Here is a 27,742-nt window from a genome sequence, read left to right as displayed (position 1 = left end):
GTTTTTCTGGGTGTCTCTCATGGTGCACCTCAGCCTCCCTACCAGCAGCAGTGCTGTACTGTGCTGTGCTGTAGCTGTACTGACCCGCTGTGCTGCCTGGTTTACAGGGCACGCTGCAGCAGTTTGTCGACGACTTCTTCCGGGGCGTCCTGTGCCCGGGCATGACGGTGCCCCCGGCGATCAAGTACTTCTTCGACTTCCTGGACGAGCAGGCGCTCAAGCACGACAACGTGGACGAAGAGACCGTCCACATCTGGAAAACCAACAGGTGCGTGTGTGTCCCCCCCACCCCCACCCACCACCCGGAGGACACCTCCCAGAAATGTCGCGAGGGTGCAAGTCAGGCCTTTCGGCCCCGCCCGGTCCCTTTCCCGCGCCTCCCGTGTTCTCGAAGAGCGTAACACGCGTGCCCTTCCACGACAGTTCTCTGAATAATTTAATGCCGAATTGGCACTTAAGCATTCAGGCTGTCTGCTACACGGTTGTAATTGACTGACAGGCAGAATTGGAGGAACTCGCTGAGGGCAAAAGAGCACTTCATTCTGGGGAGATGAGAGGTGTAATTATAGCAGACGGCTTGTTTTGTTTATTTTTCCCGAACCAACAGAGACTTTCTAATTAAATATGAATGCGTGGATCCATTGTATGACTATGACTACAAACAAGATATTAGTGTCCCTGTTTTTTTTGTCCAGTGCCAGGAGGACTGTCGGCTATCATGCAAAAATTCCTGAATTTGTCTCTCTCTATCCTCCTTTCTCTCTTTTTCGCTCTCTGTATCTATTTTCTGCCTGTGGAAAAATCCACTTTCACCACTTAGAATGGATTTTTTCTGGCAGGGGCTTTGTGTGAGCTTCTATTCAGCCGCGAAAGGCACGCGCAAATCGGAGCCCGGATCTTTCCCACATTGATTGCAGGGAGATTAAACGGAGAGAAGCCACAGCTTTCAGCACTGAAAAATAGCGGCAGCGCGTTCGCAGGGCTCGGCAGAGTAATCTGAGCACAGTGCCACACGCCTGCTTTTTTTAAATGAATATTTAGAGTCTGTGGTGCAGGTCTGTCCCAAACCAATGACTATGTGATACGGGTGTACCAGACCAATCACTATGTCAGGCGAGTCTATCGGTCCAATGACTATTTCATGTGGGTCTACTGGACCAATGACTATGTCATGCGGGTTTACCAGACCAATGACTATGTCATGTGGGTCTATCAGACTAATGACTTTGTTGTTTCCACAGCTTGCCACTAAGATTCTGGGTGAACATCCTGAAGAACCCCCACTTCATCTTCGACGTTCACGTGACCGAGGTGGTGGACGCCTCCCTGTCGGTCATCGCCCAGACCTTCATGGATGCCTGCACCAAGACCGAGCACAAGCTCAGCCGGGTGAGGGGGGGGGGCGGCACGGCTTGGCCAGGGGAGGAGCGGTAGGCGTGGTCTCTGTACCGGCAACCAGTGAGGAGACACGATTTCTAAAGGCAAAAATCTCATCTGTACTTTCTCTCCACCTCTCTTCCAGGATTCCCCAAGCAACAAATTACTCTATGCAAAGGAGATCTCCACTTACAAGAAGATGGTGGATGAGTAAGGCCACATTTGCACTCACACCCACTCAACTGACAAATCGGATTTCTGTGCATCCTATTAATGATCTGTATACACTTTATTTTACTGTGTGGCATATCAGGTTTTCTGCATTTCCCACAGTCGTTCAGGTGTAAACGGGGCCTTAGCCAGATTGGCATTTCTCCACCACGGTCTGCAGCGATCTAGACCGCGGACTGCAGATGCCCTTTCCCTTGTAACGTTGTGTCACAGATTCTGTACACGAGCCAGATGTGCAGCTCCTGCAGTCTTTCATCTGCTCTACTTCTTAACATGAAACCCAGCCAGTGGCAGGTATTTGCAGAGCTATATTTCAGTGCACAAAATCCATCTTCACGAATAAAGGCAAAAATCAAAACAGCCGATTCAACTGCCCCGAAACGGTAACATAATATTAAAACACTGGAGCTGGGTATCTGGCAGGACTATAGAATCTGTGGTTTTATCAGGGTATGGAGATCAGCGATGCTTTCCATGCCCATTTGATGACCGGATGCGGTCCTCTCTCCACAGTTACTACAATGGCATCAGGCAGATGGTGCCGGTCAGTGACCAGGACATGAACACGCACCTGGCGGAAGTGTCGCGGGTAAGAGCAGACGCCCCTCCGCCTCGATCAATGCACGGGCACCACACGGGCACCACACAGATCAGTGGTTTGCTCCCATTAAGCCAGCTTGATTGACCTTTCTGCTCAGACTCCACGTTTGTTACACCGAGCTATCCGTGGCAACAAAAAAATATCATTCCCGTGGTCAACTTGAGCTCTCGGTTGAGCTGCAAGCCGGGTCTGTGCTTGTAGTAATCACTGACTCTGTGGTCTGAGTGGTGACAAGTGAGAACTACAGCAGAATCCATGCTTTACATCCATAATCCATACTTTACATCCATACATTACATCCATAATCCATTCTTCACATCCATACTTTACATCCATAATCCATGCTTTACATCCATACGTTGCATGCATAATTCATACTATACATACTATCCTGCAAAAACCACAGAGCTTGACGTTTGTCCTCCTTTTGCATCTCCCAGGCCCACACAGACAAACTCAACACACAGGTGGCCTTGCATCGACTGTACCAGTACGCAAGCAAGTACTATGACCAGGTGGGCAACAGCTTCTCCGCCTCAACGTTTTACTGAATGTCTGAAAGGTCTAGGCAGGAGTATGCAGTTCTTATTGAGGCATCTGGCTGTTTGAAGGCCTGGGTCAGGCAATGTTCCTCCTTCATGTATACAAATATGAAAGCATCTTATCATTTATCTAATTTGCCTGTTCTTTTAATTTACTGTGGAGCACTTTGTGTTGCAATAAGGCATATGAAATGTGCTATATGAATAAAGGATTGTTGATTGATTTTTCTTTGTGAGCAGAGTTGAACTGTTTCTGTCTCGCTTTCTCTCTGTCTCTCTCACCCCCCCCCCCCCCCCTCCAGATCATCGCCTCTCTGGAAGAGGACCCTGCCGCTCAGAGCAAGCAGCTGACCCTGAGGCTGCAGCAGTTAGCGGCTGCCCTGGAGAACAAAGTGACGGACCTCTAACGTCATGGGAAGAGAGGGTGGGGGGGGGGGGGTACCAGAGCTCAGTACTGATGCAGGGTTTATTTTAGCAGTCAAAGGTACCAAAAAAACTCAGGGTGGGGAGGGGGGCAGGACAAAACCGCCAATCGCTAAGCGGGAGACTTTTTCTTAAGACGTAGCTTAGAAACCAGGCCTTAACCTCCTTCTCCCCATACTGCCACAGGCTCGCGCTCTCACCGCGGCCAGCCAGATCCTCCCCCACGAGCCCATCGCGGCTGGAGACGCCACATCCCCCCGCGTATCATTCCAGTGGCAAACATCACAGCGGAAATAAGCCCTGCATCTTTCACCGGCTTTAATAATAAGATGTTGAATTTCTTCCTGTGTAGAAAAGATTGAGAATAGTATTATATATATATATTTTTTAATCGTGCAGTCTTTATCCAGAAAGCTTTATAAGAGGAAATTAACTTTTTAAAAACCGGTTTTATTTCTATTGCGTTTATAAAGAGGCCATTTCCTTTATCCGCATGTAGAACCGTCACTTCTGAAACCTGATCATGGCCGACAAATCGTGAATGATTATTGTGTTGTTATTATTATTTTTTAAAAGGTTATTTTGAAGATTGTTATTGTTTTTATTCTATGAAATCAGCTCTTTTGCTCTCATGTACCCGGCATACAGTCATAGTTACTAAAACCAGGCAGCGCTGGTGTTGCAGATTGAAAGGTTTAATGGGATGTTTAGAATGTTCATTTTTCCACAAAACCCAGGCAGTCTCTCAAATAGTCCGCTAGTTCCATGTATAGTAGACTAACTAGAGTGTCGGCCATTTTGTGTAAAATGCCTTGGACTGAACTCGACTGTGTGTTTGCAAGTTTCGTGCCCTGCGCTCTTATACCACGTGTCTGAACATTCTCTTTAGTGGACCAATTTAGTTTGCAGATTAAAGCTTTGGAGAAGACCGCGTAGTAAGTCCGTCTCGTGCAAGCACTACAAAGGCTGGCTTTGTCTCTCTAGACTGAGAAACAAGACTGAGAAATCTTCAAACAAACGGTCTAATTAGTTAGCTTTTACCGTGGAACGCACGCTTATATCATAGAGGTTACTGCTACTTATGTGAAAGCACACTGTGGACGATCGCTAACGTAAGGGTGTAATTTCTGAGCTGTCGGAGTGTACGTAGCCTACAGTGAAACTAGAATGAAATGACCGCAAAACAACACGACAATGTGAAGTCCTGAACTTGGGACCGCCATCGTTCTCGACCATCCTGGTGCAACCTTGAGTTCTTCCAGCTGCTTTTGTAAAACCTTAGTGCCGTGTTACCATCCTTTCGCAACTACGTTGTGCAGCAATTCCGGCAGAGGAAACGGCGAAATTGTTACGGCAGACACTCAACTCATAAATAAGCATAAATTAAAGGGAATCCGCGCATTTTTGTTTTTGTGTTTTTTCGATTGTGTAACTGCAAAGCCGCCCCAGTTAGCCGTCAGTACTGAGCCGTTGAAGTTCAGTGACTGCATTCCTGATCTCGCCTAAATGTCTCCTTGGTTTTAATTTGAAGATCACCGTTAAAACAGCAGTGCCATAAACAAACTTAACCTGTAATTAATTTAAGAAATTGCTTTGTATCCATAGTCTATTTTTGTAGTTTTAAAGGAGGCATAAATTGAAAAAGTGGAAAGAGCTGTGTAGCTGAATGGTACGTGAATTTTAATGTGAATTTTAAAAATAATTTTCCGTATTTATTTTGACGACTTTCGTAAACTTTCTTTCTTCAGATTGAAAGGGAACCTCCACTGGGGGCGGGGGGAAAAAAACAAAAAGTCAAAACTCAGAGAATAAATGTTAAATTGTTGGTAAAATTTCATGTGTGCGCATTGTGCTGAAAACACAGTAGAGCAGCATACCTTGGGACTGCTATCTCTGGCTCAAAGGTGTTCCCTTCTGAAGGGAAGTAGCATTATTGGTCACTAATTTGCAATCATTTGTTCCCCTTCGCCTTTGTATCAAGTCAGGGACTCACGTCCACTGACGTGACACGTCTCACTACTAACCGTGAGCTTAAAACAATGTCACTAACTTCCGCCATCTTTTAAAGACACAGCTACAGGAAAAATGGCCCTTCGTCATGCAGGAAACCATAACTTGGTGGGTTTCTGGCCAGGTTAAGGCACCATGCTATGGTGCATGGATGAGCCACGTGGTCTTGGATCAAATCTGGACCATGACAGTGCCAACTGGGGCTGGTAGCTCCGTAGGGCAATGGAGGGTTCGGTCAGATAGGGATCCGCGTTTCATCGCTCTCAGGTGACCCCCGCTGGTTGACTGAGTACCCGTGGACTGCAGGCTAAAGCAGCACATGAAAGGTCTTCCTCTGACTCCGCTCTGTACGAGCTTAGCCGTGGTCTGCGGTGTGAAAAGAAGCACCTGGCAACACCACAAGTTTCAGGGGAGAACCGTGGATGTCACTCTCCCAAACCGGCTGGGTGGTCTCGCATTAACAAGCCTGCGGCAGCAGCTAATTGGCTGTTCCAAATTAGGGTGGGAATTGGACATTCTCAGCCCCACATCGAGCACCAAATTATTCTTTTTTTAAAAGAAATAAAGAAAAGGCAACAAGCCCTAGATACCGGATACCAGATAGCAAACACCCCAAGGGAGACGATCGAGCCAGAAATCCCAAAATAATCCGTTGTCAAGCGAAAGCCATTTTTCCCTAAGAAAAGGGAGCAGCTTACCATTCTTTGCCATTCCGAGCATTACGAGTCCGTGTTTGAGCCCATTTCCGGTGTACGTTCCCTTTTAATCCACATTAACACATCCTGCGGACGCTGGCTCCATGTGCTCCACATCAAGGTTTGATGGCAGCTTCCACATCTGGCTCCACCCCACAGTACAGAATAGGTTTCCAGTGGGAGGGGACTTTTATCTCAATTACTTCTGAACTACAGGCTTAATAATTCCAGCACTGACAGCTGACCGGAACGTTTTCTTCTTTCTGTCCTTTAACCGAAATGTGCCTTAGTAACAATAAAAGTGAGAAGGGTAATGTTTCAAATTATAAGGATTCAGCAATGTTTTTGCAGCCACAGGGGGGCGGTACTAATGCGCGTTGATAATTGCACGCCAGTTCGAATGCGTTTGGACCGAACAAATGCGGACGGTCTCTTCCTCACTGTTCAAAGCGCGAATTTGCTCAGGCGTCTGTCCAAATGTACCGGGAGAACCTCGAATGGCAAACGCATTTGACACCTATGAAATTCGCAAGAATGGGAAAATTGAGTAATTTAAACTTTCAGTTTATATAGTCAGTTTATAGCCTTGTGTTACATGTTCTTTCCTGAAAACTGACCTTCCAAAATGTTCCTCTGTATGTCTGAGACGATATCTGTGTATGTATCTGTACTCGACAATAATGACCTTTTTACTGCTGTGCAGTTGTTTTAATTTCCCGGTTTCGCATAGCGTCTAGCGATTGTAAACATGTTGACATGCTGTGGTCCGATGGTGTAATCCTATGCACGGTGCCTTAGGAGGCTCCCCGTTGTTGTGCCGTTGTCGAGAACCTTTGCTTTCTCTTGTGAATGTGAAACGATATCGGACAGCGGGAAAGCGCAGTCGCTACGTAACAAACTCCCGTCATCTCCTCCCGTCCGAGGCAGCCGTAGACGGCACTCTGATGAAACGCACCGCGGCCCTATCTCGTCCGTGCAGGTCTCGTCCAAGCGCTCGGAGGCTGGAAGATGGAGTGCTCGGTCACAGGCTGTGTCACGCCCGCTCCCCGCGGAATAAGGAGAACACTGGGATGGGGGGCGGTTTTGTTAAGGATGGAGTCCTTTGCTCGTTTAAAGCCTGTTTTGGGGACAGCTCTTGACTGTGTTCTTTGGACTGCAGTTCAAGTACTTTAGTACTGAATTGGGTGATTCACATGCCTCTTGACTTCATTTTCAGTCCTCCAGCCACACCAGGCTGGCCCATAATGCAACAGCCAACCCCTTCCCCCTCCCCGAGCAATCGCCAAGTTTACCAACATTTGCGTTCTGTTCAACAAAACCGGCCATCATTTGAGGGAATATGTGGAAAAGAAAATGTACGCGTTCGCTGTTTTATTGTGAACTGCTTGACATTTTCTTAGGAGACCTTCAGCAATGGCCGTGAAAGTGTGTCAAGAAATCTTCTCTTTAAACCACTAACAGCTTCTAAAGATAAATAAAAAAAAGATGAAAGAACTACGGTCTCTCCTCTCATTTCTGAACAAACCTCCAAGCGAGGGAGGTTCAAAGAGTTCCATTTCTCCCAAGGTGACGGTTATGTATTTTTCTGTGATTCGCAAAAGATACTTGCTCAGAATAGATTTAATCACTGAGAGAATAATAATTAAATTTCGTCATCACAATCCTCACTTGTGCAACAATAAATTTGGAAAGGTTTTGCAATGAGCTGGATCCAGAAGTTCAGGTTGTTGGAGCCAACTTTCGAAAATTAATTTTGGTACGCGTTCACTTTACTTGAATTTTGGTAGGCTTTTTAAGGCTTGCACCAAAGCTGCTGGAACTTGTTCAAGAGGGATACACATCAGACGTCTTTGAAGTGTTCCCAGGATCAGATCTGGGTTATAAAAAAAAAAGAAAGAAGAAAAAAAAAGGCAGGGAAAAAAAAGAAAAACAGCTTACATCTGGGTTCTGCTTTTATCTGTATTCCTCACAACGACCAGCCCCACTAGAGGTAGCTGGCCTGCTATTCAGAGTTATACCTCCACACACGCGCACACACACACACACACACACACACACACACACATATAGACACACGCACGCACTCACACACACACATACAGACACTTATGCTTACATGCACACATACGTGCGCGCACACACACAAACACATACATACAGACACACGCACTCACATACACGTACAGACACACATACTTACATGCACACATACGCGCACACACACAAACATACATACAGACACACGCACTCACATACACATACAGACACGCATACTTACATGCATACAAACGCACGCACGCACACACACACACACACCACCTAATGAGGTCCTCTGTTTGATTCTGTGGAGGGAGAGGGTCCACACGCACCTCGGCTCAAGGGCACAGCACTCACCTTGTGAAGAGATATCCTTGAGGAAGCCGGTGAGTTAGAACCTTGTCAGAGGATTTAAATAATTCACATGTGCATCGCTACACAGATGTTGTGTTGAATTAATGGATTCATGATTTGCCTGCCCCTGAGGCAATGGTTTTTTTTTTTGGTTTTTTTTTTTTTGCAGTTTGTTGTAATTCAGAGTATTCCTCTATGCAAGGAACGTGTGGCAGGCAGAATTTAATTATTTACTTAATTGTTTATGCAGGTCTACTTAAAATGGTTTTGCCGTACCTCACTTCAAGTACCCAATAAACAACTGAACACAAACATGGTAGGCTATCGAGGAGACGTTCTCAGCACTGCTAGACTGCAGCCAACCATTCTAACATTCTAAGCCAACCTAGACTGCAACCAACCATTCTAACACAACTAAGAATGCAAATATCGGTTGTTTCTTTTTGACTATTCATTATTGTCATAGTACACCTATTTTTACGCTTTGTAAAATACTTGGTATTAAGCCTATTTAATGTTACTAGATTATGCAAATTGATGCAATTTAATGTTTGATTTCTCCATTTGTTATAGGCTATATCTTTGGCATGCAATTTTCACAAATTGTTCCTTGAACACTTAAAAAATGTTCTAAAGTTTGGTAAAAAGCATGAGACTAAACTTGGTTAACGCATTCACGACGACATAGCTAGTTCACACCTTGAACGTTAAAGTCGCTGCACGTGGTGTCACTGTAGACCACTAAATTTGGTAGGCCTAACCTTCGCCGAGATTTAAAGGTTTCTACAGTGATCAGACTGCACGAAAAACATTTATATTCGTACGAATTGGCCACCATTTTTACATTTCAACTACACATCTGCTCAGAGACCGTGGTCTGGCATTTATATGCAACTTTCTCAAATTTGTTCAAAAGACTCTCCTCTCTAATCATCATAGCCTACATAGAAAATTGCTCCCTAAAAAAATCATGGTAGCAGTACACCTAAGCCAACAAACATGGTAGTGAATGTGGTTTCGTGAAAAAATACAAAAATAAAAAACCAAATGCATTGACGTAAGGTGATGAAATGTATTACCACGACAGCCATACAAAACGTATAGCATCGGTCAAGTTTATTACACGATGGCACCATAGGCTACATCAACATATTATGGCTAAATATTTAAAAATTAAATAATTATCACTATTTTAAAGATTTAAATATTGCTGATCAGCCCCCGCCGGAACATTACGTGTGTCGACTAAGGGTCGGCATCTTCAATCATCTGCCATAAGCCGTTATTTAAATGTAATAAGTAGCCTATGCCCATAGAACTTACCTGCAAATGATCTTGTTATCATAGGGGCACTCTTGCACCCAATTGCTCCTTTCATTAATTTGTTTAAGCTTTTGCTCGATCCGTTATCTGGCATTTATTTTCATGTCTACGTGCCATAAAGCTCTTAGCTAACTGGTAAATATGAGCCTAAATTAGTTTATCATACGTGTTGATTAAAATGCAAGCGCTTTGCAGGGTGAAAATAAATAACTCATTAGAAATGACAGCTGGCAAAGAAATTGTGTGGTGCAATTATTTGTGCCAATAAAGTGTCACCAACAAATGTGTAACTACAGCCAGTAAAACTAAAAAAAAATATGGATTGATGAATATTAATCGAAATGCACCACCAGTGGCGCGATTCAATGTTGGAATGCTAACCTTTCACCACGAGCGCGAAAATAACGGCAGTCAAATGTTAGTCACGTATATACGACAAGTTTTGTCCAATCAAGGAGCAACGTCTTACATTCTAACCAATGGTAGAAACTAGAATAGAGGCGGGGCCGTAGTCAAGGAAGTGATAGTGACTATGGAACTGGCTGCAACAATTTAGCGCTGGCAAATACCGTTTGCTAACCATTTAGCATTAAAAATATAACATTAATTTAGAGCATGTGAGCTCCATCAGTTTCATATTCGGAATAATGCAAATGTTTCACCGCACTGATTCAAGAGAGACGCACAATCCGCCCACAGAGGACTGCAGCGACGCGACGTTAGCTTGAGCTAGTCAGGTAACGTTCGCTAACTTGCTGCAACCGGTGTGTACACAGCTAGCACGCTAATTTACTTATTTATGAAGCAGAACCTCTTCTGTATATATGTGCATTTAATGTACCTTACTTTGGTTGAATGCGACTTCAACAGTGTATTGAAATCATTCTGTAAGGCGTTAGCTGACTTAGTGAACGTTGTCGTAAAATTTCTTACTGAGAATAATGTCTGGCGAAAAGGACTCTGTCAAACCTACTATGCATCAGAGTAAACAACAACAAAAAAAACACTCGTCAATCACCTGCTCAATCTGTTTATAATGCCATCATAGCGCGAAGTGTTCCCTTAGGGGGAAAAAAAGAAAATAAAAACTGGGCTAAACGAAGTTTAGATATAGATCCACTAGGATCAGTTTGACTTTGGGACTAAACTGGCTAACGTTTTACTTAATAAAACGCTAAAGGAACTAACTTAAACATCCTGTGAGCACTAATGGCTTGCAACTAGTTCAGTATTTTTGTATCATTTTATGTAGCCTACTTGTGTAACTTATACTTGATGGACTAAAAATTGCAACAACAAAAATCTTCGTCGGCAGGTGAGACTGACGTCAGGCACAGAGACCCGGGAACCATGAGCGACAGGCTCGGCGACGCCCCCTCCGCCAGCTGCAGCATCACGGGGCTGCTGGGCGCCCTCTGCGACACCTGCATTTCGGGGGTGTCGTGGAAACGGCGCGCCTCGGGCGCGGCCTCCCGCGAGGCGGTCCGGCGGGACCTGAGGAAGCGGGCGTACGGGGCCCTGCTGTCCGAGCTCTTTCGGGAGGGACCCCCAAACAAGGGGGCGGCGAGACCCGACCCTTTGGCTTCCACCCCCGCCAGAAACAAAGTGCTGATGATCTCCTTCGACCTGCGGGTGGCGGGGAGGCAGGAGGAGGCGCAGAGGCTGGAGGAGCTCCTGGGCTCCCTGGGGGGGGATTCGGGCCTGGTGGAGCTGGACTCGGTGCTGGAGCTCCTGGTCCGGCTGGCGGGCTCCGTCCCTCCCCCCGCCCCCTCCTTCAGCCGGGACTACATGCGCAGGGAGCGGCCGGTGACCCGCAGGCGCCCCCTGGAGGGCTACGTGAGCGAGGAGCTGGCGCGCCTGGAGGTTCGCGCCCGCGACCTGGTGTGGGCCGAGGAGTGGGGCGCCCTGGGGGACCTCCGAGGGGCCCTGGGGCTCATGGACGCCCCACCGGGGACCGGCCTCTTTCGCCTGGGGGGCCGCGGCGAGGGGGAGGAGCGCTTCGAGAGGGAGACCAGGACGTCGCTGTTCGGGGCCCTGCAGCACAGCCGCACCTCCGACCTGGACGTCCGGCTGGACCCGCCCCCAGTCCCCAGCAACGCTGATGTCACGGGCCTGGCCATACGGGTGAGGCGGAGCTTATCGAAGGGAGTTCGGTTCCACGGCGGCTCCCGTTCCGCTGGTGGATTCTGGGGGTTCATGCTCGGTCTCGCCTCATTTTTTTGTTTCTTGTTTCTGGAGAGTGTCTTTGTCCCTGTGTCTGCTAACCTCTATACACATAATGAAAATTAATTGAATTAAGAGAAAGCAGCTCCGGTTTTCAGCCATTCCCCTACTTAGAGATTTTAACTGTTCATTCAGAAACACTTTTTTGTTTAAAAAATAAAAATAATAATAAAAACATGCATTAATATTTGGTAACAAATGTTTGAATGACACAAAATAGCATGTTTTCCATCATTGTTTCAGGTGTAAAACCTTGTCACCATGGAATTGCTCATCAGCTGTGAACATTGTGACATCGCAGAATGATTTTGGAGTTTTCTCCTGTCCCGTTCCTCCTGTCCCGTCCCTCCCCCCCAGGTTCCTCCCTGTCTGGATCAGTCGGAGGACGAGGGGTTCCAGTCGGCCTCCAACCTGACCCCGGTGTCGCAGTGGGAGCCGAGCCCCGGGCCGGAGCCGGACGTGTGGGAGGCCCTGCCCACCTTCGTGCCCGGCCGCCGCCGCTGCTGGGAGGGGGTGGGCTGGTAAGGGCTGGGAGGGGGTGGATATCCCTAATATTTTGTAGGATCTCTGGTTTTGAGTCCTTGGGTTCTCTGTCTCTCTCTCTCCCCCCCGAATTCAAATTGAAAATATGCTTTATTTGCATTACAAGTAAACTTGTGTTGCAAAACCAGTGGGGTGTACAAAATGTGACACACTTTCTCCCTCCCTCCCCCTCCCCCTCCCCCAGGCCCCCCGGCAGTAAGGAGGACCCGTACCTGACGGAGGCCGGCCGGGAGGCCTTCGACCAGCTGTACCGGCTGTGGGAGGGCGGGGCGAGGAGCCTGAGCTCGGACCCGGCCTCGCCCCCGCTCCCCGCCCCCCAGGACTGTCAGACCCAGCTGGTGGGGGACCTCCTCAACGTGCTCATCGGCGTGGCGTCTGCCACGTTCCCCCTAAACCAGGTACCCCCCCCACGGGAGCGCACGCTAAGGACTTCGGTAATTACAGGCAGCAGAAAGTGACAGGTGGTCCCGGAAACGACAAGCTCTGTGAGGGGAATGGCAAGCGGGGGAGAAGCACGCTTTGCAATTTGCTGGGCTTGAGTCGGAATGAAAGTTTGCTGATTTATTCGTACGGAAAATGAAAATGAGTTTTATTTCAGCACTTGAAAAGGAAAGGTTCGTTCATGTTGTGGTGTGTGAGTGCGCACATCCTGTTGAGCAGCGTAATGCTCACGAGTTTAAGGGTTTGGTGTGTGTGTGTTCCCATGTTAGTGTGTGTGTGTGTGTGCGTGCATACATGTTGCGTCATACACACACCCATATGGGTGTCCGTTTTGTGTGCGTATGTGTGTGTATTGCATGTGTACGTGCCTGCGTGTTCTGCGTGTGTGTGTGTTTGTTTGTATAGTCCTGTCACATTCCCTCTGCGTGTGTGTGTTGCAGGCGTGTGCACAATTCGAGGTGCGGCCCGGGGTGTGTATTTCGGGGGCGTCCCCGGAGAGCGCCTCCCGGCTGCTGGGGGACCTGGCGCAGTACGGGACGCACTACCTGCGGCTGAGCCGCTTCTCCCTGCAGAGCGCCCAGAGGCGAGGCCTGGTCTTTCAGGTAGCGCCCCCTACAGCTCAGCGCTAACGTCTCCTAGAGCACTGCGCTAACTACAGCTCAGCGCTAACGGCTCCTACAGCACTGCGCCCCCTACAGCGCAGCGCTAACGTCTCCTACAGCACTGCGCTAACTACAGCTCAGCGCTAACGTCTCCTACAGCACTGCGCTAACTACAGCTCAGTGCTAACGGCTCCTATAGCGCAGCGCTAACGTCTCCTACAGCACTGCGCTGACTACAGCTCAGCGCTAACGGCTCCTACAGCACTGCGCTAACTACAGCTCAGTGCTAACGGCTCCTATAGCGCAGCACTAGCATCTCCTACAGCGCTGCGCTAATGTCTCCTACAGCGCAAGGCTAACATTTCCTACAGCGCAGCGCTAACGTAGCAGCGCATCTAATGTGGAGTATCTCTGTGCGTCTCAGGCAGTAATGTGCATTATCCCTCTGTGTCGTAGGCCTTCACAGGTGGCTTGCGGAGGTACCTGCAGTACTACCGTGCCTGTGTGCTCTCCACCCACCACACCCTCAGCCTGCTGTCCATCTGCTTCCTGTTCCGCAAGCTGGGCCGGCAGCTCAGGTTAGCCGCTGCGGCGTCTCGCTCCTAGCAAGGCCTCTCTGTGGCCCTGCTCTGTGTGCGACTCTTCACCCTGCTCTGTGTGCGACTCTTCACCCTGCTCTGTGTGCAGCTCTTCACCCTGCTCTGTGTGCCCCTCTGTAGGTATCTTACTGAACTGTGCTGTGTGGATGGGGTTTCTGCTGTGAACCAGGCTACTTTCCCCGGGGTGAGTACAATGCCTATGTTTATTTTCATTAGTTTTTGTGTGTGTCTGTCTGTGTATGTGTGTGTGTGTGTTTGTGTGTATACGCAGGCAATGCTGACGGTAAGTGTGCTGTCTTAACTGCAGGGTGTGAAGCTGCTCTCTTACCTGTACAATGAGGCCCAGAGTAACTGCAGTAATGAGAATTACCCTGTGCTGCTGTCCCTGCTGAAGAGCAGCTGTGAGCCCTACACACGGTCAGTGCTTCTGTCTGTGAGCCCAACACACGGTCAGTGTCTCTGTCTGTGAGCCCTACACACGGTCAGTGTCTCTGTCTGCGAGCCCTACACACGGTCAGTGCTTCTGTCTGTGAGCCCTACACACGGTCAGTCTCTCTGTCTGTCAGCCCTGCACACGGTCAGTCTCTCTGTCTGTGCGCCCTACACACAGCCAGTCTCTCTGTCTGTGAGCCCTACACACGGTCAGTCTCGCTGTCTGTGAGCCCTACACACGATCAGTCTCTCCATTTTGCTTGTGTTTTCCATTGAGCATCAGGGCTTCATTGTAGTTTGGCTGCGTGGACTGCCGTAGAGCGCTGAGCGTTGAGTGCTGTATTGTGAACATGGCACGGAATGGCGGTTTGAACTTTGCCCCCCCCCCGCCGCGTTCCTCAGGTTCGTGTCCGACTGGGTGTACAGCGGCGTGTTCAGGGACGTCTACGGCGAGTTCATGATCCAGGTCAACGAGGACTACCTCGGCTTCAGAGGTGAGCGCTCCCGCTCCCCCCACGCCCCCTCCGGAGGGGATTCCGTCCTGTCCTTCTGTCCTTGAGAGTCCTTCTCGTCCCATCTCCCTCCCTTTTCCCCTCTCCCTCGTTCTCTTTCCCCCTCCCTCTTCTCCACATCTCCTCGAAATTCAGTTTCCAGTTTGAACGCCGACCGCTTAATTTGCACGACAAGACGAATGTCGTGTTCCCAAAGCACAAATACATTCTCGTACCAATGCACACGCGCACAAAAAAAAAGATTTAATAAGAATTTCTCCCCTTTCTCTCACTCTCCCTCTTTGAATCTCTCCGTCTCTCTCTGACCTCTCTTCGCTCTCAAATTCAAATTCAGAATGCTTTGTCGGCGCGGACGTGTTTTTAAATGCGAATCGCCGAAGCGTTGATAATCGATGAGAGTAATGACAACAGCAAAAGGAAGGCTCTCTCTCACTCTCCCTCCCCTTCCTCCTCTCTCTCTCTCTCTCTCTCTCTCCCCCCTCTCCCCCCGTGCAGATAAGCACTTCTGGTCGCAGGGGTACACCCTCATCTCGCACAACGTGGAGGAGTGCGTGCCCGTCTTCCTCCGCCACATCGCCAGCGACGTCTACATCTGCGGCAAGACCATCAACCTGCTCAAGATCTGCTGCCCCCAGGTCGGTCTCCGCCCCGCCCCGCTCGCCCGCCCCGCCCGCCCACTCGAATGAGAGCACAGATTCAAATTCAAACGGAGCTTTATCGACAAACAGATTAACCTCAATTGACACCCGGATTCTTGCTAGCAATGACTTGAGGAGTCATTTATGAAGGAGCTGATTGGATCGTCCCTTGCCATTTTGAACAAATTAGAACTGGCGAAACTGTTTAATTCGGTGCGTCTTTGTCCTTTGCTGCGTCGGTACCGTCCTTAACCTTCACTAAGAAAGAAAGCGATAATCTTTTTACTTTTTTTTTTCTCCTCGAACACGCTTTGGCAAATACTACTCCACCACTAGAGTCCTTGCCAGGCAACCTTGATTAGTGGAATCAGGAGTGCGCACCCACAGTGGCTCTTTCTGGATAAGACTGGGGACCCCAGCTCCGAAACACGAAGAGCACCTAATTAAGAAAAAATAACAACAGGTTAAAATTCTGGGATTGCAGTTGAGCAGTTGAGGTTGGAATGAAAACTAGCATACACAGTGCCCCCATCCCCCCCAGAATTTGAGAGCCACTGCTGTAAGAGCATTCAGGGATGCTAACGGTCCGGCTAACGGCTCCTCTCCCCGCGCAGCACTACATCTGCTGGTCGGAGCTGCCCGTGCCCCGCATCGCCGTCACCTTCTCCCTGCAGGAGGTGGAGGAGATCGAGCGGGACTGCGCCGTGTACCGCGGCCGCGTGGGCATGATCGCCAAGCACAGCGCCGTCAGCAGGGAGGAGCAGGTACGGAGGCTCCGCCCCCTCTGTCTCCCCCCCCCTCTCTCTCCCTCTCGTCTCTTTCCCTCTCCCTCGCTCATTCGTCTCTCTCTCTCCCCCTCTCTCTCTCCATCTCCTTATATCTCTCTCTCCCTGTCTTATTCTCTCTAGCAAGCTCGGCAGCTCGGATACATCAGGTCAGCCACCGCAGGTCGAGCAGACCCCAAAAAGAGCAGGCTCGGCATCAGGACACCCAACAATGGAAACACAATGATCAGAACGTCACACCGCACCATAAGAACACTAGACTCCAACAACACGCAATCTCAGCGAACACACCGCCAAGACAAGCACCCTAAGATACCTGCCAGATTAAGCAAAACGACAACACAGTTCAGATAATATCATGATGAATCACCCCCAACCTCAATGTAGCTCCGTCCAGAACCCAACAATGAACAGTCACTTATAACATCTACCCACCAAGACCATCATGCAAGCTGTCCACCAGACCCAATGCAGTCACTTATTAGCATGTCCCACCAATGACCCTACGCCATGTCCTAATCTAGCGTCCCACACGACCCACTGCCATGTCCTTTATCTAGCTGTCCCACCAACGACCTCCACTGCACAGTCGTCCTAATCTAGCTGTCCCAAAGCACCCTACTGCAGTGATCATTATCTAGCTGTCCCACCAACAACTGCCCTATTCTCCAGTGCCTTATAGTGCTAGCATGTCTATGCCCCCCCTCGCCCTATGCCAGTGTCCTTATCTAGCTGTCCTACAGAACCCTACGCCAGTTGATCTTTATCTAGCTGTCCCCCCAACACCCTTACTGCCATGTCCTAATCTAGCTGTCCCACCAACGACCCCTACTGCCAGTGTCCTTAATCTAGCTGTCCCACCAACGACCCCTACTGCCAGTGTCCTTAATCTAGCTGTCCCACCAACGACCCCTACTGCCAGTGTCCTTTATCTAGCTGTCCCACCAACGACCCCTACTGCCAGTGTCCTTATCTAGCTGTCCCACCAACGACCCTTACGCCAGTGTCCTATCTACACCATGATTTAGCTGCCTTATTCTGTCCACCAACGACCTACTCCAGTGCCCCTTAATCTAGCTGTCCCACCAACCCCCTACTGCCACGTATCCTAATCTGTCTGTGCCACAGCGGACCACTGCCAGGTCTTATTAGCTTCCACCAACGCACCGTACTGCCAGTGTCCTCAATCTAGCTGTCCCGCCAGTGACCCCTACTGCCAGTGTCCTCAATCTAGCTGTCCCGCCAACGACCCCTACTGCCAGTGTCCTTTATCTAGCTGTCCCGCCAATGACCCCTACTGCCAGTGACCTTAATCTAGCTGTCCCACCAACGACCCCTACTGCCAGTGATCTTTATCTAGCTGTCCCACCAACGACCCCTACTGCCAGTGATCTTTATCTAGCTGTCCCACCAACGACCCCCTACTGCCAGTGTCCTTAATCTAGCTGTCCCACCAACGACCCCTACTGCCAGTGTCCTTTATCTAGCTGTCCCACCAACGACCCCTACTGCCAGTGATCTTTATCTAGCTGTCCCACCAACGACCCCCTACTGCCAGTGTCCTTAATCTAGCTGTCCCACCAACGACCCCTACTGCCAATGTCCTTTATCTAGCTGTCCCACCAACGACCCCTACTGCCAGTGTCCTCAATCTAGCTGTCCCACCAATGACCCCTACTGCCAATGTCCTCAATCTAGCTGTCCCACCAGTGACCCCTACTGCCAGTGACCTTAATCTAGCTGTCCCACCAACGACCCTTACCCCGCCAGTGTACCTAATCTGACCCACCAATGACCCTTAGCACCAGTGACCTTTATTTAACTGTCCCACCAGTGGCCCTAATCTCACTGTCCACCGTAATCTCTAATCTGTCTTTAGTGGCGCAACACGGCGAAGAGGAAGGAGCAGGAGGACGAGTTTGGCTTCATCAGGGAGCTGCAGGACCGGGAGAAGAGACTGCAGGCCCTGGAGGAGCAGCTGGAGCGCAGGGCCAGGTCTGTCCACTAGGGCGGCGCCGTCCACCCTCACTAAACACAGCCGTCGTGGGGGTGTAGCGTACTTAAACCCAGGGGTGTGTGTGTGTGTGTGTGTGTGTGTGTGATGGGGACAGCAACAGACAGAGCTACTAACCAGTGATTGTGATTATTCTGAACCAATGGTGTTTCGTTGTGCTGGGTAAAGCCTTGTGGTTTGGTTAAAACGAGTAGGTGATGGACAAGTTATAGTGGCTCCGCCCCTTTTGGGGTTGACGACCCCTCCCTTTCCAATCACTGCATGTCTGTAGTTCTATACGGGGCCTCGAATCCCGCTTAAACTTGAAATGGGGACTTGAGCGTTCTTGAAAATGTGGAAACGCGACGGCGCGCTGACTCGCGCGGTCTGCGGCGGCGTGTCGCCCCACAGGAAGGAGCTGCTGGACCAGTACGCTCGGCTGACGGAGGAGGCGACCAGGAGGGAGAGGCGGGCCGTGTGGCGGGTGCAGCGGCTGCGTCTGGACGAGAGCCGGGCTCGCTTCCTGCGGGAGGAACAGCGCCTCACTCAGGTCTGCGCCGGGGCTGACCCCCCCCCCCCTCGCCACTTTCAGCCGTCTTACCTGCTTATTTTAACAAGCGAGCGCCAATGACGTCATAATGATGTCAGCGTTCGTATTGTAGCAAATCCACGCGGTGATGATTGTAGCAGTTTGTTAATGTTGTTCTGCTGCCGAATCCCTCCCTCCCCAGGCCCTTCTGGAGCGGTACCCCCTGGGCCAGCCGGGACCCCCCCCGGACCCGCCCACACCGGCCTGCGCACCACAGCCCGCCCAGGTTAGCGAGATAAAGACCGGGGGCTTTCCCAGCGTCGGGGGATTTGTGCATTTTTATCAGACGCCCTAGAGTCTTGGTCCTATAGCCTCAGTACGCTCTGAGTCCTATAGACTCAGAGCATTTGTGCATCTTTATCAGACGCCCTAGAGTCTTGGTCCTATAGCCTCAGTGCATTTGTGCATCTTTATCAGACTCCCTAGAGTCTTGGTCCTATAGCCTCAGTGCGCTCTGAGTCCTATAGACTCTGTGCATTTGTGCATCTTTATCAGACGCCCTAGAGTCTTGGTCCTATAGCCTCAGTGCGCTCTGAGTCCTATAGCCTCAGTGCATTTGTGCATCTTTATCGGACGCCCTAGGGTCCTGGTCCTGTAGCCTCTGTCGCTCTCCCTTTAACAGCGGGTGGGGAAGTTCCTCTGCCGAATGTCTTGACCGTACTGCTATCTGCACCTACGCAGGTTCACCCTGAGAAAGAGGTCCAGGACGCGCCCACCGGCCCAGAGGACACACCCACTGGCCACAAGGACACGCCCACCGGACCCCAGGACACGCCTGCAGGACCCCAGGACACGCCCACCCCCGCCGGAGACGACGTGCCGATCTTGGACGCGGTGGACATCAGAGACTTCCTGCCGAAGCCGCCGCGCCCGCTGGACTCACAGGAAGTGGACCGGGCGCTGCAGGACATCGGCTCCGACCTGCCGGAGACCGCCGCCCCCCCGGCCTCGGCCCCGCCCCTGACCCCGACCCCGGGCCCGGACTACGACTTCAGCGCCCCTTACGTACCCCTGGAGGGCCCTCACCCCAGCCCCCGCTGGGATCCCGCCGTCCCGCCCCTCGTCCCCGTCCAGGACGGAGAGAAGACGTCTGAGGCGCAGGGGGATGCCCGGGGCCCAGGGGCCCCGCCTTGCCCACCCCCCGGCCCGGACCAGGAGGGTCAGCGAGAGACGGCTGCTGCTCAGCCAGTCCGCCAGGAGGGGGCAGCACTGCCAAAGACCTCAGAGAGCGTAGATACTGCAGGGGCCATTGATGACCAGGCTATTGGACGGCAGCCTGAGAAACAGCCCCTCCCCTCTCATCCTACCTGCAGAGAAGAGAACTTTGCCCCTGAGGAGGTCAATTTAGTACTGCAAGCCAGCACCCATGAACCCGCCAGCCAGGCTAACGTCACAGTGGGGGTGTCCAGTCCCTCCCCTGCTCCTCACAGCCACGCCTCCAACGCCCATATAAGGGTGGGAGACCATGTATCTGAGGTCATTACTCCTCTTCCCACTCCCAGCATCCATGGCCACGCCTCCGATGCCCATATAAGGGTGGGAGAGCATATGTCTGAGGTCACTGCTTTTTTCCCTACCCCCAGCATCCATGGCCACGCCTCCGATGCCCATATAATGGTGGGAGAACATGTATCTGAGGTCACTGCTTGTTTCCCCACCCCCAGCATCCATGGCCACGCCTCCGATGCCCATATAAGGGTGGGTGAGCATGTATCTGAGGTCACTGCTTTTTTCCCCACCCCCAGCATCCATGGCCACGCCTCCGATGCCCATATAAGGGTGGGAGAGCATATATCTGAGGTCACTGCTTTTTTCCCTACCCCCAGCATCCATGGCCACGCCTCCGATGCCCATATAAGGGTAGGAGAGCATGTATCTGAGGTCACTGCTTTTTTCCCTACCCCCAGCATCCATGGCCACGCCTCCGATGCCCATATAAGGGTAGGAGAGCATGTATCTGAGGTCACTGCTTTTTTCCCCACCCCCAGCATCCATGGCCACGCCTCCGATGCCCATATAAGGGTAGGAGAGCATGTATCTGAGGTCGTGACTTTTGTCCCCACCCCCAGTATCCATGGCCACGCCTCCGATGCCCATATAAGGGTAGGAGAGCATGTATCTGAGGTCGTGACTTTTGTCCCCACCCCCAGTATCCATGGCCACGCCTCTGACAGCAGCATAAAGGTGGGGGGGTTCGTGTCGGACGTGACCCCCTTCCACCCCCGTTGGAGCAAGCACGGCCACTCCTCCGACTCCGCCCTGATGGTGGGGTGTGTGGTTTCGGGGACCGAACCGCTCCCGTCCCCCCTCCCCGGGAGCGGCTACGGCCACTCCTCTGACTCCGCCCTGGGCTCGGGCTGTGTGACGATGGACAGCAGGGGGCTCCACACCCCCTTGACAATAGAAGGTACAGATATCATGCGTCAGATATTCGCCCTCAAATTCAGTGGGTGCAGGTCAGTAATTACTGAATGTGTCAGATGCCACCATTTTATTGTGAGGGGGAGTGGTAGCACACAAAGAAAACTGGACAACTGATTTAAAAGGGTTATGTAAACCATTACGTAATTTGTATTTCCATAGTTATTGGATAGTATTACTGCCAGTCAAATACGTGAGCGCTGTGATTGGAGGACATATTTCTGACCTTCCCTCCCGCAGTACATCTCGCTCTTGACTCTTGCCGAGTTGTACTGGTTGGCTGGTTATCTTGCTATCAAGCCCTACGGTAGGACACTGAGCCCTACGGCGCCCCGTTTCTCTGCAGAACTGGAGGCCGAGCTCGAAGCAGGGGCCCACGGTGAGCCGGGGCGGCCGCCGGAGGCCTCGCCCGACGGGGGCACGGAGCGGGACTACCTGGCGGCGCTGGCGGCGCAGTACGAAGTGGAGCAGTACCAGGACTCCTACAGCCTCATGGGTGAGTGAGATCAGGGCTAATGCTAACAGAGTCCGTGACAACGGGAAGCGAGTGAGAGAGGTTACGTGGAGCAGAGGTCAGGGGTATAGAAGGTAAGAGAAGAGGGGGATGAGCGTGGAAGGTAAGAGGAGAGAGGGATGAGTGTAGAAGGTAAGAGGAGAGAGGGATGAGTGTAGAAGGTAAGAGGAGAGAGGGTTGAGTGTAGAAGGTAAGAGTTGAGGGGGATGAACCTGGAAGGTAAGAGGAGAGAGGGATGAGTGTAGAATGAGAGAGGGATTATTGTGGAGGTAACTGAAACGCGTCTCTCCTCCCCTCCCCTGTGCTGCAGCCTTGGCCCCGGACTCCCAGCTCCTGCAGCAGGTGACCGGGGGCCCCTACGGGCTCCCGGGGGGCCCCTCCCTGGGCAGGGCCACGGACGCCACCGCCGTGCAGCTCAGTGAGCTGGTCTCCCTGCCCGTGCTGATGAAGCACTCCGTCACCACCCCCATCATCACGCAGTGAGTCCCCCAATCACAGCCGCGTGTGCTTAAACCGTTACAGCTGCTATAGGTGCGTTTTCTAACACTGCTGCGAACGCTATTTACGTCACAGCTAGCCCCAGTGGCTTTTCTAGCCGGTCAAAGCTACCGATGTAGCCAGCGGAGAAATTTTAAGAAGTCGCGAAAACGGTAACGAAGTCACAAAGGGAATGAGGACACTACTTCTGAGGCCCCTTAGGACCGTTGAGGAAGTTGCCTACTGCAGCTTTAATTATTAACAACAATCAAATATAATAATAATGGAGTAGATGGTGGAAATACATACGCTCTCTCTCTCTCTCTCTCTCTCTCTCTCTCTCTCTCTCCAGTGTATCTCTGGTGAACAAAGCGGTGGTGGATTACTTCTTCGTAGAGCTGGGTGTGGAGAGGCACTTTGAGGCTCTCCGGCACTTTCTACTGATGGAGGATGGGGAGTTTGCTCAGTCGCTCAGCGACCTGCTGTTTGAGAAGGTGAGAGAGAGAGAGGGGGTGAGCGACCTGCTGTTTGTGAAGGTGAGAGAGAGAGGGGGGCGAGCGACCTGCTGTTTGAGAAGGTGAGAGAGAGAGGGGGGCGAGCGACCTGCTGTTTGAGAAGGTGAGAGAGAGAGTGGGGGCGAGCGACCTGCTGTTTGAGAAGGTGAGAGAGAGAGGGGGGCGAGCGACCTGCTGTTTGAGAAGGTGAGAGAGAGAGGGGGCGAGCGACCTGCTGTTTGAGAAGGTGAGAGAGAGGGGTGAGTGTTGCAGTTGTCAGGCCGCTCTGTGTGAGCTCAGCTCATCGCGCGGCGCTGTGTGTGTTCCAGCTGGGCAGTGGCCAGACCCCGGGGGAGCTGCTGACTCCTCTGGTGCTGAACTCCATCCTCAGCAAGGCCCTGCAGTACAGCCTGCATGGAGACAGCGCCCTGGCCGCCAACTTCACCTTCGCCCTGCGCTTCCTCCCCGAGACCTTCCACCCCCTCGCCCCCGACGCCCTCAACTGCCTGGAGCTGCGCTACAAGGTGCAGGAGCGGAGAGAGGCACACACACACACACGCACGCACGCACGCACGCACGCACACACACACACACACACACACAGATTCAGAGTCTCTGAAACTCAGATACATAGAGGCAGAGACTCATGAAGCCTGGGACTCATAGAGTCAGAGACTCGTATAGCCGGAGACTCATAGAGTCAGAGACTCGTATAGCCGGAGACTCATAGAGTCAGAGACTCGTATAGCCGGAGACTCATAGGGTCAGAGACTCGTATAGCCGGAGACTCATAGAGTCAGAGACTCGTATAGCCGGAGACTCATAGAGTCAGAGACTCGTATAGCCGGAGACTCATAGAGCCAGATTTTATCCATCCTTGTCTCCTCGGTCCTCGCCTGACCTGAAAATCGATCGAGGTCGCCATCTTGCAAGGGCAGTCCAACCAGTCAAATGCTCCTTGAAGGAACTAGGAGCGAGGAGCTAGGAGGCTCCCGAAGGATGCTTTGAGCAAGGAAGAGCCAGGGGACTCCGCAAATTTCGGCGAATCGAGTAAAGCGGCGGGGAGATTCGTGGCTGGTTTTCGACTAGCATCGGGGTCTGACGCCCTCCCTCGTTCCCTCCCTCCCTCCCTCCCTGCAGGTGGACTGGCCCCTGAACATCATCATCACCGACAGCTGCATGAACAAGTACAACCGCCTCTTCTCCTTCCTGCTGCAGCTCAAGCACATGGTGTGGACGCTGCGCGACGTCTGGTTCCACCTGAAGAGAGCAGGTGCTCCCATTCATCATATTCAAAAAGCATTTCGAATACGTATTTTGACCACATCTGTTGTGAAACCGAAACTATGGTATGGTTTAACCACCGCATGAGGTTTTGAAAAGATTGTATTAGCCATTGAAGTAACAGGAAGTGGGGGAAACAGGAAGCGTGTGTAACCCCCGCCTCCTCCCTCAGCGCTGGTGAAGGGGGCCGGGAGCTCGGTCCAGTTCCGCCAGCTGCAGCTGTTCAGGCACGAGATGCAGCACTTCGTCAAGGTGATCCAGGGCTACATCGCCAACCAGATCCTGCAGGTGTCCTGGAGCGAGTTCACCCACAAGCTGGGCAGCGCCAGCGACCTGGACGCCATCCACCACATCCACGCCGACTACCTCAACAGGGCCATCTTCAGGTGAGTCTCGGGCATATACACACACGCACGCACGCACACTCACTCACTACACACACACGCACATACGCACACACACACACACACAAACACTACCTCAACAGGGCCATCTTCAGGTGAGTCTCGGGTATATACACACACGCACGCACACTCACTCACTCACTCACTCGCACATACGCATACACACACGCACACAAACACTACTTCAACAGGGCTATCTCCAGGTGAGTCTCCAAACCCACCAACAACCAATTTGGGGATTTGCCTAATTTGCAGATTTACACCTGAATATTACTTTTTTGCCCCAGTGGACTAATTTTACTTGTTTATACATAATAAAACTTGCAACCTATTCCCTGTGCTTTTACTGTTGTGAACTGATTGCATGGTCTGTGTTTTGTAGTCTGGGGTTTTAAAATGTGGGTCGTGGATTTTGCCTTCTGGGGACAATAAAGATTTTCTGCAACTAATTTGACTTAATCCAGCGGGCAGCCTGCCACTGTTGTACCGGCCTTATTAGCGATATTGCTTCTGCTTGGTTCTAGATCAGCGTTTCTCAGCCCCGGTCCTGGGGAGCCACTGTGTATGCTGCTTCTTTTTGTCATGGCTCTTAATTCGGGTTGTTGGAAAGCGTGTCCTACCGTAATTGTGTAGGTTAAGCTCATGTCCACACAATGGAGGCTTGGCTCGTCGCCATTTTGTGCCCGTAAGCTCCATTCATTACACACAATTGGCTTGCGGCTTTTCGCACTCCGAGCGAATGGGAGCCGACAGATCTCGCCTGCCAGTGTTGTGATTGAATGACGAATTTAAAATGGCGGCAACAAAAACTGGCGTACACAGTGGGTTCCGAGGACCAGCGGTCGAGCAGCACTGTTGGAGATAACGGCAGCTGCTGAATTAGTGAATGCGGGGGGGGGGGTGTGGGGGTGGGGGAGAGGGAGAGAGAGACATTGGGAGCGTTCGGTAGTGGCGAAAGGGGAGAGCAGGGCTGACCCATGGTTTGGCTCATCTCTCCTGCCTCCCCCCGCCCCCCCCAGGGGCCTGTTGACGGAGAAGGCGGCGTCCGTCATGAACATCATCCACAGCATCTTCAGCCTCATCCTCAAGTTCCGGGCGCAGCTGATCGCGCAGCCCTGGAGCCGCCAGCAGGGGGAGCTGGTGCACCCCAGCTTCGTGGCCCTGCAGCAGTCCTACAACACCTTCAAGTACTACTCCCACTTCCTCTTCAAAGGTACGGGGGGGGGGGGTCATCTGAATGGGTATTCGCCTCTGTGTCTCTGCGGCTAACCTAGCAATTTCATCAATCCAGCCAATAAAAGGCAGAGGCTCTGGCTAATTAATGTGAAGTCACCTGGCAGCTAACATTAGTTAACTGCATTAAATTACATTCGCTTAGTTTATCCGGAGCGACCTTCAACATGGGAGAGCCTTAAATGCATCCAACTGATTGTGAGTTATAGTGCCATACCTGACCAACAGCAGTCCCAAACTAGCGAATCTGGATAAAGCACTATGCAAGCTAACTGCTCACCAAGAACCAAAATATAAATTATTTCTGAAAATATACTACTTTCTATTTATATAATGTACTACTTGTGTGATAGATAGTTTGTAAGTGCCATTTGCATCGTAGTGGTATCTACGCCGACGATGTAGACAAGATCATTCAAAATGTCCTCATACTTTATTCCTGTCTAATTGTTAACGACATCCTCCCAATCCTTAATCCTGTCATATGTCATATATCATATTTTCATATGTATGTTGCCAGTTAGACGACATTCCGTTTTAGCTAGCTACCTTCAGCAATGGGAGAATGTGATTGGGTGGGTGTGTTCTCCCGGCCTATCTACACAGCGCTGGTGCTTATCTCTGAGTGCGTGTTCCATCTTTTGCGCTCGCGAGCCGCCGCTCGACCAGTGGGGCCCCTAACCGCCATTCCCCTCCCTTCTGTGCGCAGTGGTGACCAAGCTGGTTAATCGGGGCTACCAGCCCCACCTGGAGGACTTCCTGGTGCGCATCAACTTCAACAACTACTACAAAGAGGCCTGAGGGGGGGCGGGGGGCCTCCGCACGGCGGGAGGGACCGGGACCGAGAACCCCCTTAAAGCCCGTGTTCCGAGCCGTCCCGTCCCGTCGTTTCCTGCCTCCGCCCGCTTTTCGCGGCTTCGCCTTCGCACGCCGTCTCAACCGTGGGGGCTCGCGCCCGTCGCGTGGGTGACTCCGCTTGGCGTGGGTTGCAGCCGAACGGCCGGCGCACCACGCCCTAGGCCGCATGCCGCAGGGAACCTGTCCGTTGCCGTAACGACACGCCTGGGCGGTCATGCTCTCCGTCCTACATGCTCTGTGCAGTGTGGCCCATTAGCCGTTATTACTGTGAGTCCATCTGTGATTGTGGCTCTGTGCTCTCGATAGGAACCCCCCCCCCCCCCCTTGTGAGAGAATCCAATAAAATGCATTTTGTTTTAAATGTTGTGCGCCCCCTAGAGTGTTGGAGGTCTTGTCAACTTAAATTGCATTGCTTTCAAATAGCAGTTTTAGCCAGGCATCTGAATATGGAGGAGCGGTCTGGTAGAGAGGTCAGGGGACAACACACCACAGTGACGCATAAAATTAGAAATGGAACTTTTATTAAAGGTCATGAGACAAATGGTTTGAGGAAAAATAAGCTCGACAGGAAGTGGACTCTGTGTCTGCCTGCAGCCAGGGCTACGTCCGCTCGCTTGATCGCCCGCACGCACGCCTCACACGCACGCCTGCCTCACATTCAAACCGCCTCTTCCAGAGAAAAGGCTGAGCTCCCCCTGACAGAGAACTGCACCCGGGAGGTCTCAGCGGCACGAAGCGTAGCAGGAACGCTCACAAGATACACACGTGCATCTTCGGTCGGTAAACGTATAGTCACATTTGTATTCTGCGTGTGTGAACAAGTATGTGTGTGTTTGAGCGTGCATGTATACGGCTTGTCTTTGTGTGTGTGTGTGTGTGTGTGTGTGTGTCAGACTATAGCCAAAGGTCCTTTCTGAAAAGCTGAGCCGAGCCAAAGCAGTTTGGTGTTTTTAGCACTTGCTTAGAATGAAGCACTTTGCTAGCAGTGTCTGCGAAGTTCAGGTCAGATTAAACACAGTTGAATCATGGGGAAAAAAATGTCCAATGACACTTGACATTAGCCCCGGCCACACCCTCAGTCTGACAGTGCGTAGGCCTCCATGCCAC

General features: G+C 51.4%; 2 protein-coding genes across 3 annotated transcripts in view; both read left to right on the top strand.

The window, feature by feature from the left end:
* LOC135246066 (plexin-B2-like) overlaps positions 1–7,373 on the top strand; it is a 66,780-nt gene extending 59,407 nt beyond the window's left edge. For both annotated transcript variants that reach the window (XM_064319567.1, XM_064319566.1), the window contains exons 31-36: positions 108–268; positions 1,242–1,389; positions 1,523–1,587; positions 2,122–2,197; positions 2,650–2,724; positions 3,054–7,373. In XM_064319567.1, the coding sequence (XP_064175637.1) occupies positions 108–268; positions 1,242–1,389; positions 1,523–1,587; positions 2,122–2,197; positions 2,650–2,724; positions 3,054–3,158 (630 nt within the window). In that variant the 3' untranslated portion in view covers positions 3,159–7,373. The remainder of the gene's footprint in view (positions 1–107; positions 269–1,241; positions 1,390–1,522; positions 1,588–2,121; positions 2,198–2,649; positions 2,725–3,053) is intronic.
* Positions 7,374–10,088: 2,715 nt separating this feature from the next.
* Positions 10,089–26,996, top strand: tubgcp6 (tubulin gamma complex component 6). The gene is made up of 23 exons (XM_064319529.1): positions 10,089–10,330; positions 10,909–11,717; positions 12,174–12,337; positions 12,544–12,757; positions 13,241–13,402; positions 13,859–13,980; positions 14,122–14,185; positions 14,309–14,418; positions 14,836–14,927; positions 15,441–15,580; positions 16,198–16,347; positions 18,248–18,363; positions 18,773–18,911; positions 19,093–19,176; positions 19,632–21,357; positions 21,718–21,867; positions 22,196–22,364; positions 22,715–22,856; positions 23,186–23,380; positions 23,997–24,129; positions 24,313–24,526; positions 25,564–25,757; positions 26,487–26,996. Exons 2-23 carry the CDS (start codon positions 10,944–10,946, stop codon positions 26,576–26,578), a joined length of 5,346 nt encoding a protein of 1,781 aa, XP_064175599.1. The 5' UTR covers positions 10,089–10,330; positions 10,909–10,943; the 3' UTR covers positions 26,579–26,996.
* The last annotated feature ends 746 nt before the right edge of the window (positions 26,997–27,742 follow it).

This window comes from Anguilla rostrata, chromosome 19 (assembly GCF_018555375.3).
Source record: "Anguilla rostrata isolate EN2019 chromosome 19, ASM1855537v3, whole genome shotgun sequence".
Classification (NCBI taxonomy): domain Eukaryota; kingdom Metazoa; phylum Chordata; class Actinopteri; order Anguilliformes; family Anguillidae; genus Anguilla; species Anguilla rostrata.
The sequence above is the reverse complement of the archived record's forward strand: the minus strand, read 5'-3'. Positions and strand labels throughout refer to the sequence as shown.